At 60.1% G+C, this 17,596-nt stretch overlaps 1 protein-coding gene across 1 annotated transcript in view; it reads right to left on the bottom strand.

Moving 5' to 3' along the window:
• Positions 1-3,280: 3,280 nt before the first annotated feature.
• Positions 3,281-17,596, bottom strand: part of ADAMTSL4 (ADAMTS like 4) — a 35,746-nt gene continuing 21,430 nt past the window's right edge. The window contains exons 6-16 of the mRNA XM_077841619.1: positions 16,752-16,956; positions 14,509-14,687; positions 14,078-14,183; positions 13,414-13,656; positions 12,148-12,277; positions 10,027-10,231; positions 9,468-9,641; positions 8,448-8,621; positions 6,456-6,635; positions 5,614-5,758; positions 3,281-4,964 (exon numbers count right to left, since the gene is read on the bottom strand). Coding sequence (XP_077697745.1) covers positions 4,825-4,964; positions 5,614-5,758; positions 6,456-6,635; positions 8,448-8,621; positions 9,468-9,641; positions 10,027-10,231; positions 12,148-12,277; positions 13,414-13,656; positions 14,078-14,183; positions 14,509-14,687; positions 16,752-16,956 — 1,881 coding nt within the window. The 3' untranslated portion in view covers positions 3,281-4,824. The remainder of the gene's footprint in view (positions 4,965-5,613; positions 5,759-6,455; positions 6,636-8,447; positions 8,622-9,467; positions 9,642-10,026; positions 10,232-12,147; positions 12,278-13,413; positions 13,657-14,077; positions 14,184-14,508; positions 14,688-16,751; positions 16,957-17,596) is intronic.

The following is a 17,596-nucleotide window of genomic DNA, read 5'->3' as shown; positions in this document are numbered from 1 at the left end:
CTCTCTGAGTCCGATTGGCCAGCATGTGCTAGGTTCTGCCGCCAGAGCCTGTCATGGGAATAGGAGACTAGCTGGACGGGTGACAGGTGTGTCTGGGAGAAGACAGTTCCTGTGGGCGGACAGGCAGCTAGAGATGGTGGATTGTTTACAGTGCAATCAGCCACGTGAGACCATATGAGTGTGAGTTCAGGACTAGGATCCGGCTGCATCAGGATGCAGATTACGCACTGTCCGGCCTCTGCCTTCCTTAAGTTTGCAGGCAACTGGGGGAGAATGGCTGATTCGGCTCTCACTTGCTCCTGTGTAAATCCGGAGTAACTCCACTGAGCTCAATGGGCCTGAGTTTCTGCTTACCCTGGTGTAAATCAGGCGTGATGCCCTTGCAGGCCATGCAGTTACTCTGAGATAGGAACGATATGATGGGACTCAGGAGCAGAGTGGCTTTTCCTCCCCCTATGCAGCCTGGATAGAAGGACGAAATGCAGAGGTGAAACTGACTAGAAAGATGGTAGAGAGAGGAGGTGCGGGAGGGAATATATTTTATTGGCCCAGCCTCTGTTGGTGTGAGAGACGTTTTCGAGCTTCTTCTGCAGGGCTGGGAAAGGTAGTCAGCACCTCATAGCTAAACAGAACGTGGAACAGATTGTTTAGCATAAGGACCATTCAAAGAGACGCGGCCCGTTAACACCCCTGCAGGACCAAAAGTGGGTGAATGGGTTACACATTGTTGTAATAAGCCATAAATCCTTTGTCTTTATTAAGACCATGATTTTTAGCATCTAACAAAGGTATGAATTTAAGCTCCCAGGCTCGTCTTTTGAAGATGTCGTGCAGGTTTCCTTCAAGGCTGAGGACTGAGAGGTCAGATTGTGATCACTTTGTGACAAGTGGTAGCCACAGGTGATGTGGTGTTTGTGTCTTTTAGCGTTTTCCTGTGTGAATTCATCTGAGAGTGTAGTGATTGTCTGGTTTCATCCACATAGTTGGGACCGGGACATTTAGTGCCCTGGATGAGGTACGTCACATGTTGTGATGGGCATGTGTAGGACCCAAGGATTCTGAAAGGTGTGTTGTGGGAGGTGTTGATCATTGTAGCAGTGGAGACAGGTCTGTAGGTTTTGCATCTGTTGTTCTGGCAGGGTCTGGTGCCACTCTGAGTGGGTCTGTGGGGAGCTTGCTTCTGCTGATGAGCTTGGCAAGATTGTTATGGGTGAGGAGGAAAAGGATGATTTTGGCGACATGTTTGGGGTGGATATCTGAGAGTCGTCCATTGTCTTGTGGATATTTGAGGCAGGCAGCTATGCCATCACTGTGTGGGATGTTGGCATATAGGGAAGTAATCTCCATAGTGGCAAGGATGATGTTCTGAGGGAGGTTGTTAATGTTGGGATATTTTGGAGGAAGTCAGTTGTGTCCTGGAGGAAGCTGGCCCTTTGTGAGGTGAGTGGTTTGAGGATGGTCTCTATGGGTCTCAATATTCCTTCAGTAGGAGTGCCATGGCCAGATATGATGGGTCTGCCTGGGGTCTCTTGTGTCTCTTGGGAAGCATGCAGAAGGTCCCTGGGGTGGAATTGTGGGGAACGAGATTGTAGAGTTTCTCTTGAGAGTAGTTTGGGGAAGGATTTGATGATTAAATTCCTGGGTGACTTGTGGTGGGGGTCTTCTCTGATCTCTTCCTAGTAGGCGGCGTCAGAGAATTGTTGGCTGGCCTCGTTAACATAGTCATCACGGTTGAGTACTACAATGGTGCCCCCATTGCATGCGGGTTTGATCCGTATCTGGTGGTTAGCTTTCAGGGACTGTCTAGCTGTTCTCTCGGTGGTAGAGAGTTTGGGGTGGATGTGATGTTTTACTAAGGATTTCAATTTTTTCCCTGACACAATCAGTGTAATGATGATGGCGTGATATCGTCTACTGGGGGGTCATATGATTCTTTTCCCTTATGACCTGTTGGTGGGGACGTGATAGTTGTGGGTGGTGTTGCTATTGTTGTGAAATTCTTTGAAGCAGAGTCAGCGAAAGAATTCCTCTAGTTCTCGACGTTAGTACAATACCAGATTTTGCAGTTGGGCAAAGTTCAGTCCCTTGTAGAGTAGAGACAATTCAGCTCCAGATACGGGTGGTCTTGATAGATGGATGATGTTGGGGTGTCATGTAGCGTCCACGTGGGTCCTGGTGCCCTGGTTTCTCCCGGAGGTGGTGTTCTGTGGGTTGTGGAGTTCTTGGAGTTGGTTCCACGGTTTTGTTTTGTGTTGGATGGCTGGCATCAGAGGGAGTTGATAGTTGTTTCGGTTTTCTTGCATGGTCTCCACGTAGGATTCCTGATCTTTTTCCTTCCCATGTGTGGCACCATACACTGATTTCTTGTTTGAGAGGGTCCCTTTTGGAGTACGTGAGGTCTTGGTGAAGGTTCCTCAATTTTTCAGAAGTTCTGCAAAGCTGGTCAGCGTATTTGGGGCTGTACGTCAGGGTTAAAGGATTGTGGAGAGTGAGTCTTCTGGAGATGTTTTGTTTCCTGCCATTGCTCAGGAAGTCACTGTTGCTGTTCAGTTTTGCTTCCTTTTTCTTTGTATTGGGGAGTGGCCATTTCAGACGCAAAATTCAGTTGTCTCCCATTGTTGTCTGCAATGATGCTGTAGCCAGGTTGGTCCCTGACAGAGAGTGAAATTCACCAGGCTCATGCCAACCATCCCAGCCAAGCAGAGCGCAGAGTCTAAGGCCCCAATTCCGCAACACACATGAACATGCCCTTAACTTCAAGCATGTGAATCAGAACCATCCTGGCTCCCTGCTCTTACCGCTGTCTCAGGTGTCTTGATGCCCAGCTCTCTGTTAGCTCATGCTCCACTCACTTAAGCGCTCTGCTGAATCAGGACTTTAGACTGTAACCTTTTGGGGACTGTCTCTCACTCAGCCTATGCAATGCCTGGCACAACAGGGCCCCAAACTCAGTTGAGGACTCTAGATCCTATTGTAATACAATAATAAAACATTATTATTCTTTACACAGTCTTTCCCAGCCCCAGTTCCCCCCTCCCATCTAAGATTTCTCTGCACCAACCAACCCTTAACCAGGTAACTAATCCTGAATACTCTTTTTTATGTTCTTCAAGTTGGCAAAAGTAACATATTTCTTAAAAAGGGGGGGAAAATATAAGCCCACAGGGAAACATCAGCTCATCTTTAATACAAAATAAATTAGATTTGCACAAAAAAACCCAGATACAATCTTTATAATATATAGTTATATATTTATATAATCTGGACACTCTGAATGGCTTTGCAGTAAAAATTTTCTATAAAATGTCTTTAATATAATGCCTTTATTTGTCAGGGGTTTTCTACCCCCTGCTACCCTCTTCTTCACCCAGCCTCATAAAATGTGGCCCTGCAATGCTCCAGCATGGTGTGTCCATGTTGTCGTCCCATGGCTGGTCCACAAGAGGTTAAAGGTCTACTACAGACACTGCCTAAGAGAGGTGATGCTTTAGCTCAACTGGTAGACGTGTGTGCTTTTTTTTTTTTTTTCTCCTGAAGCTCCCAGGTTCAAATCCTGTGTATAGCTCAAGCAGGCAGGTGGGGATTACACATGGACAATAAAAGTGATGGGAAATCTAGGGGCTGATCTGTAGCCCATGAAGTTAACAGCAAGAATCCCATTGGTCTCAAGAGAAGCAGAAAGACATGAGGGAGAAGCAGTTCAGTGACGCTATCACCAAAACAGCCAGCCAGCCAGCCCATGCAGACGTCCTGGGGGCGTGGGCTCTACAGAGGAGGTTTGCTCTGTAAGTTCCCCAGACAAAGCAGGGACAGGGAAGGAAGTTGATGGGGAAACAACTAGAGGGGACTCACTCGAGCTTGACACGCATTCAGGGGTCATGTCAGCACTGGCAGAAGCTGCTGAGCTGGGTGTGCAGGGCAAGCTCCCCACGTGCAGGGGCACCCCCTAGGGGTGAGAGGGGAGTTCAGGTTCCTGCTGCCCGTTCGGTCCTCGGCCTGGTGCTAATCGGGGCGGTGACTTGTGTCTGCCAGGAGCTGGACTGGGAGCTCCCCCAGCCTCCGAATTGTGTCACCTCCATGCCCAAAGAGGGGGCTTGGAGGCCTCAGACATGACGCCCAGGCCAGGCTCTGGGGTGGGACACGTAGCACATGGGTCCCTTTGCACCATTATGAGGCCGGCCGGCACGGGGCACCACTGGGCTTCGCAGCTCCATGGGATGCAGGCAACACGAGGGTCAGGCTCCGTGGAAGCGCTGGGAGTCGCGTTACCCAGCAGGAAGCACCAATTCCTTCCAGTGGAGGGTGGGTGGCGGGCTTTCCGGGCTCACCTGTGGGGCTACGTGATGACGGGGCAGCCGGGCCGGGGGCGGGGCCCTATAGCATCCCGGCCCCAGAGAGCAGTCAGTATCGCGGCCCGCGGCGGCCCCTTCCCCTCACCACTGGGCCCGTACGCAGAATTGGTCAGTAACACACAAGGGCCCTGATCCTGGGCAGGACTGGCTCTGTTGGAGTGAGCGGGGACAAACTCCCGGCACTCAGCTCCACTCAGGATTGGGCCCTAGAGTTGCGAGCGGAAGTGGCCTCTCCAGCGACAGGGAAGATGTGTGGCCCTGGGACGAGCCAGGCATGCGGCCTGGCCATGATCCTCGTCCAAAGCCGTTCCGGCCTCTTGGGCACAGTCTGGTTGTTCCCGCCCCACATGCTGCGGGGTGGCCTTGGGGGGGACGAGCAGCCCAGGTCCGTCCGAGTCCTCCCCAAGGAACACGCCCATCCGCATGATGAGCGTGCGAGAGCCTGGCCCCCGTCTCTGGCCGGCCGGCGCCGCTACCGGCTCTGCATGTCCTTGCTCCGCGCCACGGCCCGCGTGCAGGACGCGCAGCACACCAGCTTGTAGTACGAATAGACGCAGAGCCGGGCCTGCACCACCACGGGGCAGTTGTGGTACTTGTCCCTGCAGTTCTCGTCTGGAAAGAGGAGGGGAGCGGTGAGGAGCCGGGGGTGCGGCGCACTCGGGGTTAATGCTGTGGGGAAACCCCGTTTGGTCCCACACCCCCCGCCCTTGGCGGGCTTCCAATCCATCATCACTGCTCGGCACCCATGGAGCAGCCGTCGCTCTCAGAGGGGTTTTAACAAGATGGGGGCGGGGCAGGAAGTATCATCCACTGCACAGAAGGGGAAACCGAGGCACAGAGAGGAAAAGTGAAAGAGCTGAGAATAGAACCCACGAATCCTGGCTCTCATCACTAGCCTTCCCTGCACTGGGAATAGGACCCAGGAGTCCTGGCTCTCATCACTAGCCTGCGCTGAGAATAGAACCCAGGAGTCCTGGTTGCCAGTCCTTTGCTCATACCCCAAGCCCACACCTCTCATGAGGCTTGGGAGGGGCACTCCTCACTCAGGGAGTCCATCCCCTCCATATCAGTCTGCACCAGGTCCTGGCCCCAGCGTCTGCACCACCTCCCCTGTTAGCCACTCCCCCTGCCCTGGGCTCCCTTTGGCTGCTCTCTGCTTAGGGCACTGTAGAGGAGAGGTATACAGATGGACTCAGGCAGGGGTGAAGTGGGGTGGAAAAGGGGGTGGCTGACCAGGCCACAGGCGGTTGGCGTCCCTTACCGAGCTCAGGGGTACAGGGCTGGGTATTGCAGGAACGTTTCTTGATGGGTTTGAGGTCCGACTGGCAGAGATTGCTGAAGGTTTTGTTCTGGGTCAGGCACTGCACTTCCCGCACCTGGACTCCCCCCACACACGACTTGGAACACTGCGGGGGCAGAGAGGGGGTTAGGAGAGTGACCAACATCCCCCCCGAACCATAAGGACCCCTGCACTGCTCTGCAGATTTTGTGCAGGGGAATCGGCCTCCCCACCCAGCACAGAGATGCAGCCACCTCTGGTGCAGAGCGTGGCAGCTGGCAACAGCCACTCGGCAATGCTGCACAGGGCTCACTCAATGCTGAAATTGTTTGGGTGCAGCAGCTGTTGAACAGCAGTTTAAGAGAGGAAGTGAAGTTGGGGCCTGTACGGGGAGAGAGGGGGAGGGAACAACCCGACTTGGCCAGGACACTAGGTTTTATGCTGGGATTTTTTATGCCATTTTATGCCATTTTTTTCTTCCTGAGGCTGGGGGCAGCTTAGAGCTGACGCACTGAGTGAAGCTGAGCCCCCACTTTTCCCTGACGGCCCTGCAGGAGACGCTGCCTCTCAAGTATCTGGCAAACGAACAGCCACTCATGCTATGCCAAACCTCCAGGGCCTGGAAAAATGGGCAACCAGATTGGCATGGCCACAGGGCACGTACTGCACTGTCCTCTAGTGGATGGGATCGGAATGGTTTGACTACATGTCATAGCCCTTGTATGGCTCTCATCTGAAGGGGAGTCTCCCTAGTCTCAGCTGGCAGGGGCCTGGGTTGGGGGTGGGAGCCCAAGTCTGTCAGGGAGGGGCCTGCAGGCTCTCACCGCACTCCAGGAGGTGGAGAACCAGCGAGCATCGCAGGCAGTTCCAGTGCAGGGCTGCAGGGAGGACGGCTTCTCCAGGGGGGCACACTCTGAGGCCTCCGTCACGTTGAACTCTGAGCCCAGCTTGCTGACACAGATCACGTCCCGCCGCTGAGAACCGGTGCCACAGTCCGCCGAGCACTGCGGGGGGGAAGGGAGGGGAGGGAAAGGGCTCAGGCCACTGGGGGCACTCAAAAAGAAAAGGAGGACTTGTGGCACCTTAGAGACGAACCAATTTATTTGAGCAAGAGCTTTCGTGAGCGACAGCTCACTTCATTGGATGCAGGGCTCCTGCATGTCACCTGCCCGGCACTGAGGGAAAACCCACCCGCTACCCACCCACCACCCACGTCCCACCCGGAGTGCTCGTCATTAGGGCATGTCCTAGCGGGACCAGCCCAGCTGGTCATGGAAGAGGCTAATCTCTCCATCTCTGTTCGCTGGCAAAGCAGCCGCTGCTCTGTGTGCTTCCTGGAATTGCGGTGTGTCCCTATGGGGTCTGCGGAGACCTTGGCCCCCAGGAGGGCAAAACTGGGGTTGGCGAGTGCAAACACAGACCAGGGGAGCCATACACCCCGTGACAGAATGTCCCCATGTGCACACCCTGCACACTACTGTAACAATCTGGGTACTGAGTTATGCCTTGGGAGGTATCATCAGAAAAGTCATTGTCTGCTGGTCAATACTGTCCTGATAAAATATGGGTGGCCACATTGTGAAGCGATAGATTCCAACTGCATGGGGATCTTAACACATGGTCCAAAGGGAGCCTGGCAAACAGGCCTGTCTCAAACAAAGGAACATGGGCTCTGCTTAATTGGCATTTAAGCAGCAAACAGAGTCATCAAGCAGGGCGGGTAGAAACAGAAACCCCAAACAGGTGAGGAAAAGCAGCAGGGAACATCCTTCCACACAGACTCTCTGTCGCCAGAATCTCAGCCAGAAATGTTTTCCAAGAGGAGGGGAGATGCTGTAAAAAGGGGGACAGACACCCCAAGGCTCCCCTTCTCTCTCTCTCTCTGCCCATCGATTCTCTGCACCAGAGGGACAAAGGAAGCAGCCGTTGAACTGGGGAAGGGCTCCTGGCCTAAGAAGCTTCTTCAGTAAGACGGCAGAGAACACGTGGGGAGTAAACCTTGCCCCGAATTAAACAGAGATTGTGAAGTTAGGCACCCGCAGAGTTTTCTCTTTACTTTTCTTGTATCCATTTCTGACTGTTATGCCTCATGACCTGTAACTCACCTAAAATCTCTCTCCTGGCAGTTAATAAACTTGTTTTATTGGTTTTTCTAATCCCACGTGTCGGAATCGAAGTGTCTGTGAAACTCCATTTGAGGGAACGAGATGTGTGCATGTCACTTCTAGTAATAAAAGGAGGGACTTTATACTCGCTTGTATTGTCCAGCAGAGGGCCGGGCAGGACAGGACATTCATTTCTGGGGGGAAATCTAGGACCAGGGGAGTGTTGGGGTCACCCTGCAGTATAGCCAAGGCTGGTGAGGGCCAAGGTGTGTCTGGCTGGAGCACACACAGACGTAGCTGGGAGTGACTTGCACACTGGAGGCTGTTTCGGAGCGGTCCAGATTGGAGGCTATCGACGCCAAGCAGTGTAAAGGGCCCCCAGGTTAGAGGGCAGGGGTGACACAGCTACTCGTTAGGCTGCACTGTATGCTGGATATGTGTCTCACACACACACCACTGATTGTTATGCATGGGCACAAATACACACCAATACATATGCACACACACACAGAGCACTGACTGTTATGTATGGGCCCGTGAGCACACACACACAGCACTGATTGCTCTGCCTGGCACACGCGTGTGCAGCACACATACCCCATGCTGAGTGCAAATGATCCCAGGAGGCTGCAGAGAAGTGTCCCCAGGCCTGGCCCCAAGAGCAGGGTGCTTTCCCACCCAGCCCGGCCCGGCGCCCACACCCCTCCTCACCTGGCTCCAGGGCCCCGTGTACCACTTGACAGTGCGGTGGCAGGGCCCGCTGTTGCAGGCTCGCATGTCGGCTGGCTTGGTGCCTGCGCAGGTCTCCTCCACCTGCCCGTTGGCATAGCTGGACAGACAGACCACAGAGCGGCGCTGGATCCCCGTCCCGCACTCCACCGAACACTGGGCCGATGGGCAAGAGAGAGAGAGACACCATCAGGGAACCTGGCCAGGGGCACCTCCCAGCGTAGGACTCCTGGGGCCTGGTGCTATCTAGCCTGGGACGGCTCAGACCCCTGCACCTTGGTTCATTACACAGGGATCCACCCCTCACTGGCCCCATGGCTCCTTGGGCCCTGCAAGGGGCAGGGGGGGCTGATGGGGCTTATTATCCATCCTTCAGCAGATCCACCCAGCTGCACTCCTGGGGCCTTGGGACACTAGAAGGCAGCACTGCCCAGCATCGCAGGGAAGCCATGGCTGGGCTTCTCCAGGCAGGGAGCCACAGGCCAGGGTCTGCACGTAGCCCCTCCTGGCCCCCGACCCCAGGGATGCAGCAGCCCCAGCCCTGAGGCAGGGAGCTTCTCCTATGGGGAATCCCCTGAGGAACCCACTGAACTTATCCGGGCCAGGCTGGGGGGTTCCCAAGAATCTCAGGTCACAAGAGAAATGAGTTTGCTGGGCCTCAACCTTGTTCCTAGTGGAAGGGCTTCAGCATTGCAAGATCACCGCAAAATCTGGCATGACTGGGCTGTCCCTGCTCCAGGGGCCCAGGCCTGGGCTAGCAGGGGTCTGCGGGTCGGGATTGAGGGGCATCAGCAGAGCTGGGATGGGGCAGGGCTGGGCTAGCAGGGGCTGTGGGTCGGGAGTGAGGGGCACCGGCGGAGGTGGGGGGGTTCCCAGGGCTGGGCTAGCAGGGGCTGTGGGTCGGGAGTGAGGGGCACCGGCGGAGGTGGGGGGCTGGGCTAGCAGGGGCTGTGGGTCGGGAGTGAGGGGCACCGGCGGAGCCAGTGGGGGGGGGTCACCGACCGTGCTGCTCCAGTCGCTGTGGAACCAGCTGCGCACGCAGGGCCCCATGTCGCAGGCCTCGTTGGCCGGGGGCCGGTGGCTGCCGTTGCACTCGCCGTCGCTCAGCAGGTCGCCGCGGTTACTGATGCAGCGGATGTGGCGGGTCCGGTGGCCCAGGCCGCACAGAACCGAGCACTGGGGGGAGGGCGGAGCCGGAGGTGGTGTCACCATGGAGACTGGTGTTACCATGACAACGCCTCCCTGTATGGGATGGGAGGGAACCCCCCCCCACACACACAGTCCTGCCCCCCAGGGTCTCCCCTCCCTCATGGCACCCCCCCGAGGCATCCCCCCTCCACAGCACCGCCTCCCAGGAACCCCAGATCAGACCCATGGGCCCACCTACCCCACGTGCCCCCTCCCACCCCAGATCAGACCCATGGCCCCTCCCGCCCCCTATCCCCCCTCCACATTCGAGCCCCGCCCAGGGCTCAGGTCAGGCCCTGACGCATGGGGGCCGCCCCCCTCCGTGCCCAGCTCCCGGCACTAGCCCCGGCCCCGAGCCCCGGCCCGTCCTTACCGCGCTCCAGTTGGTGCGCACCTCCCAGTGGCTGCAGACGCGGAGCTGGCAGGGCTGGGTGGGGCTGGGCTTGTCCAGCTGGCCGCAGTGCTGCGGGTGCACCATGGTGCTGCGGTTGGCGTAGGTCTGGCGGCACAGGACCTGGCGGTGCTGGGTGCCCGGCCCGCAGGACTTGCTACAGGCCGACCACTCGCCCACGTCCCAGCTGCGGCCGGAGAGAGTCAGGGTCAGCCCGGGCTGGGCACCGCGGCCTTCCAGACTCCAGGCCCTGCCCTGTGGCCGTGGGAGCCTGCACATGGGGCGCCCGCGGGAACCACAGCCCCGGGGGGGACACCCAAACTCACTGCAGCCCCGAGGGGGGACACGGGGGATGACCTGAACTCACTGCAGCCCCGGGGGTGAGGACCCGCACTCACTGCAGCCCCAGGGGGGACACACCCAAACTCACTGCAGCCCCGAGGGGGGACACGGGGGATGACCTGAACTCACTGCAGCCCCGGGGGGGAGGACCCGCACTCACTGCAGCCCTGGGGGGGACAGGGGACGACCTGAACTCACTGCAGCCCCGAGGGGGGACACGGGGGATGACCTGAACTCACTGCAGCCCCGGGGGTGAGGACCCGCACTCACTACAGCCCTGGGGGGGACGGGGGACGACCTGAACTCACTTCAGCCCCGGGGGGGAGGACCCGCACTCACTGCAGCCCCAGGGGGGACACACCCAAACTCACTGCAGCCCCGGGGGGTGGGACGGGGGACAACCTGAACTCACTGCAGCCCCGGGTAGGGAGGACCCGCACTCACTGCAGCCCCGGGGGCGGGACGGGGGATGACCTGAACTCACTGCAGCCCCGGGGGGGAGGACCCGCACTCACTGCAGCCCTGGGGGGGACGGGGGACTACCTGAACTCACTGCAGCCCCACGGGGGAGGACCCGCACTCACTACGGCCCCGGTGGGGGGGAGGACCCGCACTCACTACAGCCCCAGGAGGGCGGGACCCGCACTCACTACAGCCCCGGGGGGGGAGGACTCGCACTCACTACGGCCCCAGTCGGGGGGCGGGATCCGCACTCACTACAGCCCCGGGGGGGGAGGACCTGCACTCACTACAGCCCCGGGGGGGGAGGACCCGCACTCACTACAGCCCCGGGGGGGGAGGACCCGCACTCACTACAGCCCCGGTGGGGGGGAGGACCCGCACTCACTACAGCCCCAGGAGGGCGGGACCCGCACTCACTACAGCCCCGGGGGGGGAGGACTCGCACTCACTACGGCCCCAGTCGGGGGGCGGGATCCGCACTCACTACAGCCCCGGGGGGGGAGGACCCGCACTCACTACAGCCCCGGGGGGGGAGGACCCGCACTCACTACGGCCCCAGTGGGGGGGGCGGGATCCGCACTCACTACAGCCCCGGGGGAGGGGGGGCAGGACCGCACTCACTACAGCCCCGGGGGGGGGGGGCGGGATCCGCTCTCACTACAGCCCCGGGGGGGGAGGACTCGCACTCACTACGGCCCCAGTCGGGGGGCGGGATCCGCTCTCACTACAGCCCCGGGGGGGGAGGACTCGCACTCACTACGGCCCCAGTCGGGGGGCGGGATCCGCACTCACTACAGCCCCGGGGGGGCAGGATCCGCACTCACTACAGCCCCGGGGGGGGAGGACCCGCACTCACTACAGCCCTGGGGGGGGAGGACCCGCACTCACTATGGCCCCAGTGGGGGGGCGGGATCCGCACTCACTACAGCCCCGGGGGAGGGGGGGCAGGACCGCACTCACTACAGCCCCGGGGGGGGGGGCGGGATCCGCTCTCACTACAGCCCCGGGGGGGGGGGGCAGGATCCACACTCACTACAGCCCCGGGGGGGGGGCAGGATCCGCACTCACTACAGTCCGGGGGGGGGGGCAGGATCCGCACTCACTACAGCCCCGGGGGGGGGAGGACCCGCACTCACTACAGTCCTTGGTGGGGGGGGGCAGGATCCGCACTCACTACAGCCCCGGGGGGGGGAGGACCCGCACTCACTACAGCCCCGGACCTGCCCTCCGTACCCAGGGCCCTGTGTCCTTGGCTCCCCGCAGAGGGCTCTGGCCAGGCCGGGGGACGCAGACACTCACTAGGCCGGGCAGGGCTGCGTGTTGCAGGCCTCGTCTGGCGCGGGCGGTTTGGGGGCATCGGCGCATTGCTCCTCCCCCACCTGCTCCTGGGAGTGGCGGGTGGTGCACCGGAACACGGGCTGCCAGAGCCCTGCAGAGACACGGCGGGGGGGTGTGGGGGAGAGGCTGTCAGCATGGAAGGGAGAAGGAAAGGAGGCCCCATATAACACAGGGATCATAGACACAGCCGAGGGGACAGCGTGGGTGGGGAGGGGGACCCCAACAACCTGGGGGTCATAGACACGGTCGGGGGGACAGCATGGGCGGGGAGGGGGACCCCAATAACCTGGGGGTCATAGACACAGGGGAAAGCAGCATTTGCAGCGGTGAGTGAGCTGCTGCGGGCTGCTGGAGTTGTTGGGGAAGCCACAGAGTTTGCTCATGCACCCGGCTGGGGGTCGGGGGGGGGGCATCAGGGAGGCAGGGAGGAATGGGGCAATGGGATTGGGGAGCAGGGGACAAGGAGTGGGGGGAAGGGCAGTGGGGGAATGGGAAGGAGGCAGAATGGGGATCAGGGGGACAGGGAGTGAGGACGGGGTGTAGGAGGGGACAGGTCGTGGTGGGGATGGGGATCAGGGGGACATGTCTTGGGGGATGGGGCATAGGAGCAGATGGGACGTGGGGGATGGGGAGGAGGAGGGGACAGGTTGCGGGGGAACAGGTAATGGGGAGGATGGGGGTACTGGGGTGGGTCATGGGGGGATGGGGCGGAGGAGGGGACAGGAATCAGGAGCACGAGGCGAAGGAGGGGACAGGTAGTGGGGAGGATGGGGGTACTGGGGTGGGTCGTGGGGGGACGGGGCGGAGGAGGGGACAGGAATCAGGAGGACGAGGCGAAGGAGGGGACAGGTAGTGGGGAGGATGGGGGTACTGGGGTGGGTCGTGGGGGGACGGGGCGGAGGAGGGGACAGGAATCAGGAGGACGAGGCGAAGGAGGGGACAGGTAGTGGGGAGGATGGGGGTACTGGGGTGGGTCGTGGGGGGACGGGGCGGAGGAGGGGACAGGAATCAGGAGGACGAGGCGAAGGAGGGGACAGGTAGTGGGGAGGATGGGGGTACTGGGGTGGGTCGTGGGGGGACGGGGCGGAGGAGGGGACAGGAATCAGGAGGACGAGGCGAAGGAGGGGACAGGTAGTGGGGAGGATGGGGGTACTGGGGTGGGTCGTGGGGGGATGGGGCGGAGGAGGGGCCAGGCTGTGCGGGGGACGGGGCGCGGGGGTCGCTCACCTTTCCCACAGGAGGCGGAGCAGTCGGTGCTCCCCACCCGTTTCCAATAGACGTCGTGCGGCTGGGGCCGGGGCAGGGCGGGTGGGGGCGGCAGTGGGGGGACGCGGACGTTACGCTGCAGTGTCCCGGGGGTCCTGCCCGACTGGCTGGCCGGTGCCGGTGCCCGGTGCCGGGTCCCCATGGGGTGATTGTAGGAGGTGGGCGGCACTAGCTGGTCGCTCGGTGACAACATGGTCAGGGCACCTGGAGGGGAGAACAGAAGGGCGCCCTCGATGGGTGATATGGGGGGGAGGGCCTCCCAGGGGGGATGGGCCCCTCAGGGGGTGTTAGGGAGGCGAAGGCCACCTGGGAGGTGATGGGGGGAGGCCTCCAAGGGGTGGATGGGAATGGCCCCCCTGGAGGGTGATGGGGGTTGAAGGGGCCCCGTGGGATGATGTGGGGAGAAGGGCTCCTGCAGGGTGATGGGGGGGGAAGGGCCCCCTGGGGAGGGAGTGAAGGGCCCCCTGGAGGGTGATGGGAGGTGAAGGGCCCCCAGGGATGTGATGGGGGGAGGCCCCCAGGGGTGACGGGGGGGTGAAGGGCCCCAGGGGATGATGGAGGGTGAAGGGCCCCCGAGGGGTGACGGGGGGGAAGGGCGTCCGGAGGGTGATAGGAGGTTCCTTACTGACGTCCTGCCGGCGGCCGGGGGGGTCGTGGGCGGGGTTGTCGGGTCTGGCCCCCGCCAGAAAGAAGCGGTAGGCGACGCCAGGGTTGTCCTGCTGGAAGATCATCTGGGGGAGACGACAGAGAGCGGCTCGAGCAGGGAGCCCAGGGGTGAGAGGCACCCGCCATTCAACAGGCCGCCCAGCCGGTCTCTGAGCCTCGCCCGCCACAGCCAGCAGTGGCCTGCCATGCTCGGAGCCAGCCGGCTGCTCCTCTGCGAGCCTCCTTCCCCAGGATCCCCCCCCACCCCCGCCCCAGAGCCTAGGAACCCCCCCACCCCTAGACTGCTCCCCCTGGGTCCCAGGGTCCAGAATCCCTCCCAGCTCCCCCATTCCCCTCTAGGGCACACAGTGCCCCCCTTCTCCAGCCGCCCTGCCCCCCCTCCGTACTCACATACACATCAATGGGCTCTGTGGTGGGCCCCTCGGCCGTCAGCGACTCTCCCCCTGCGCTGGGCTCCTCGTGGCCCGGCCGGGTGTAGATGAAGACGGTGCCGCCCGCCTCGTAGCGCCCGGGGGGATCCACTGCCCAGTTCCCGTTGATGATCGACTTGCCGGAGCGGCCCCTCAAGGCTGCAGCGCACAGAAGTGGGTGAGGGGCTGCGTCAGTGTCCTGAGCCTGGGGCTCCAGGACTTCCCCCGTGCTCGCTTGGGACCCCGGCGTGCTCTGCATGGACTGCGGGCCTGGAGCCCACGCTCCGGGGCACGGGGAGAGCTGCCGCATTGTGGGGCTGGGGTCACAGCACAACCTGGCAAGAACGGGGAGCCCGGGCAGCCTGCATGCTCGTGAAAGGTGCACTCAGTGTGTGTGTGTGAGTGTGTGTGTGTGTGTGTGTGTGCACATGTCCTTGTAGATTTTGCACGCATGTCTCTGTGTGTCGGTGTACAGGTGTGCCTGTATAAATCTGCGTGCAGGTGTGTGTCAGTGAACAAGGGTGTGGGGGTGTGGGGGGGTGTGACAGTGTACTGGGGTGTGGGTGTGAGTGTACAGGGGTGTGCATGTCTGTGTGTGTTAGTGTACCGGGGTGTGTGTGTGTGTATGTCAGTGTACAGGTGTGTGTGTGTGTATATATCTATGTGTGTCAATGTCCACGTGTGTATGTCTGTGTGCATGTCAGTGTACATGGGTGTGTACATGTCTGTGTGTGTTAGTGTACCGGGGTGTGTGTGTGTGTATGTCAGTGTACAGGTGTGTGTGTGTGTATATATCTATGTGTGTCAATGTCCACGTGTGTATGTCTGTGTGCATGTCAGTGTACATGGGTGTGTATATGTCTGTGTGTGTCAGTGCACGGGGGGGTACATATGTCTGTGTTTGCCGTGGACACGTGTACGTCTGTGTGCACATCTCCGTGTCTTATTGTAGAGGTGTGTGTGTGTTTATGTCTGTGTGCGTCAGTGTCCACGTGTGGCTGTGCATGTCAGCGTGTGTCAGGGTACAGGGGTGTGTATATGACTGGGTGTGTCAGTGAACACGTGTATGTCTGTGTGCACATCTCAGTGTGTCATTGTACAGGACACGTGTGTGTGTATGAATGTGTGGGTCTATGTGCCCATATGGAGGCGTCTGTGTCAGTGGATGGGTTTCAGGTTACCCGTGTGTCCGTGAGCCGGGCCTGCATGTGGGTGTATCTGCGAACGAGTGCGTGGGTAGGTGCACACACGTGCATGTATCCGGGTACTTGTGAATGTGTGTGCACGTCTCTGTGCACACAAGCGTAGGTGCATTGCACTGGCTGTCCCAGATCCCATTAGAAAATGGCCTGAGCGGCAAAGTGCCAATCTGGACCCAAACTCCTCCAAGCCTGGGAGAGGCTCTCCCAACGCAGCAGCTCGTTGCCCCCGTCTCATGCCCCTAGCCAGCACCAACACCTGGTGCGTCAGAGGATACTCTTGCCTAGAGCACAGAGCTGCATGGGAGGGAATCTACCAAACCCCTTCCTGACCATGCAGGCGATCAGCCGAGACCCTGGAGCAGGACAGCTGCCTGCCCTCATCTCAGCTGGGTGTGCGTGCAAGCTGGGTGTGACGTGTCGGGGTGTGTGACAGCTAGGTGCGGCGTACCTGCACGAGGATATGCCGTGTGCACACAAGGTGTGCACGTGCGGCACGTGCCCGAGGTCTGCATGTGCAAAGTGTACAGGTGATGCAGGAGAGGTACATGCCAGGTGTACGTGTATTAGGCACGTACGTGCAATGCATCTGTGCAAAGCGTGCTCGTGCAAGGTGTGCAGGCAGTGCATGTGGGCTGGGCATGAGCAAGGAGCGAGCATGCAAAATGTACATGCCAGGTGTGCATATATGAGACACGTGAGCGTGTAAGGTAGGCGAGCTAGGTGCACATGTGCTTGTGATACCTGTGCGTGAAGTGTGCAGGCAATATGTAAGCCACATGCTTGTGCAAAATGTGTGTGCAACAGCGCACATATAAGGCACACACATTTTGTGTGTGTGTGCATGCTCGCGTGCGAGGTGTGTGCATGCAAGATGTGTGAGTCTGGGGTGTGTGTATATCGCACGTGTGTGCATGCGAGCTTGCACAAGTCCCAGTGCAAGTGCAGAGTCCCTTGGTGTGACGAGCAAAGTCCCAAGAGGGACCCATCCTCCCAATCCCATCCCATCCCAGCCAGCCCTTACCCAGGTAGTTGGGGCTCCGGGTCATCTCGGTCACGTTGATCCTGGTGGCGCCCTGGGGGATCTCGAGGATTTTGTGGTAGCCGATGGGCACGTTGGAGTCGCTGAAGTTGCCCACCACCAGCTTGCAGGTGGAGTGGTCGCCCCCGCACACACCGCAGCTGTCCAGCGTCTGGTTGGACCCCAGGACCCCATCGCAGCCAGGGCTCTGTGGAGCGAAGGCCAGGGAGAAACAGGCATGTGAGCTGGGATGGGACGGAGCCGCGGCAAGGGCCCTCCCCTCTGGCCACCTAGCTCCATCCCTGCCAGCCCCCCGGCTCTCCTGCCCTGCCCGTGATCCCTGTGCAGAACAGACCTCCCCATGTGTGGCACAAGTACCCCAGTGCCCTGGCCATGTTCCGACTGAGCCCCGGGGCCTCCCCTCCCTGGGCGAAGCTTGGCCTGGCTGGAGGGTGGCCTGGAGAGGCGGCAGCAAACCCACATCGTGCTAGGAGCTGGGCCGAGACCCGACACACTCACTGCCCGACCCCCTAGCCCCGGGGGACCCCCCAGCACCTCTCCAAATAGGCCCTGGAGCAGCCTGTCATGGGGAGAGGCGGTGAGTCCCAGAGAAATGAACCAGGGTGAGCCCCTGAGAAACTAACCAGGGCCTGCTTTAAATTAGGGGTCCGCCCCAACTCTCGCCCAGGTCTCAGCCGGACTCCATAAGCTTAGAGATATGTGACCACATTGGCCCCATCCCCCACGCACCCCTCCCCAACACAGGCCCCTCTGCAGCGCTTCCCCCATTTCCTTCCTGTTCCCCAGAGGGACCCCAGAGCAAGGGGGGCTCCCCGACTGCAGCCAGG

Source organism: Eretmochelys imbricata, chromosome 24 (genome assembly GCF_965152235.1).
Source record: "Eretmochelys imbricata isolate rEreImb1 chromosome 24, rEreImb1.hap1, whole genome shotgun sequence".
Lineage (NCBI taxonomy): Eukaryota > Metazoa > Chordata > Testudines > Cheloniidae > Eretmochelys > Eretmochelys imbricata.
This window is presented reverse-complemented; position numbering and strand designations above follow the sequence as displayed.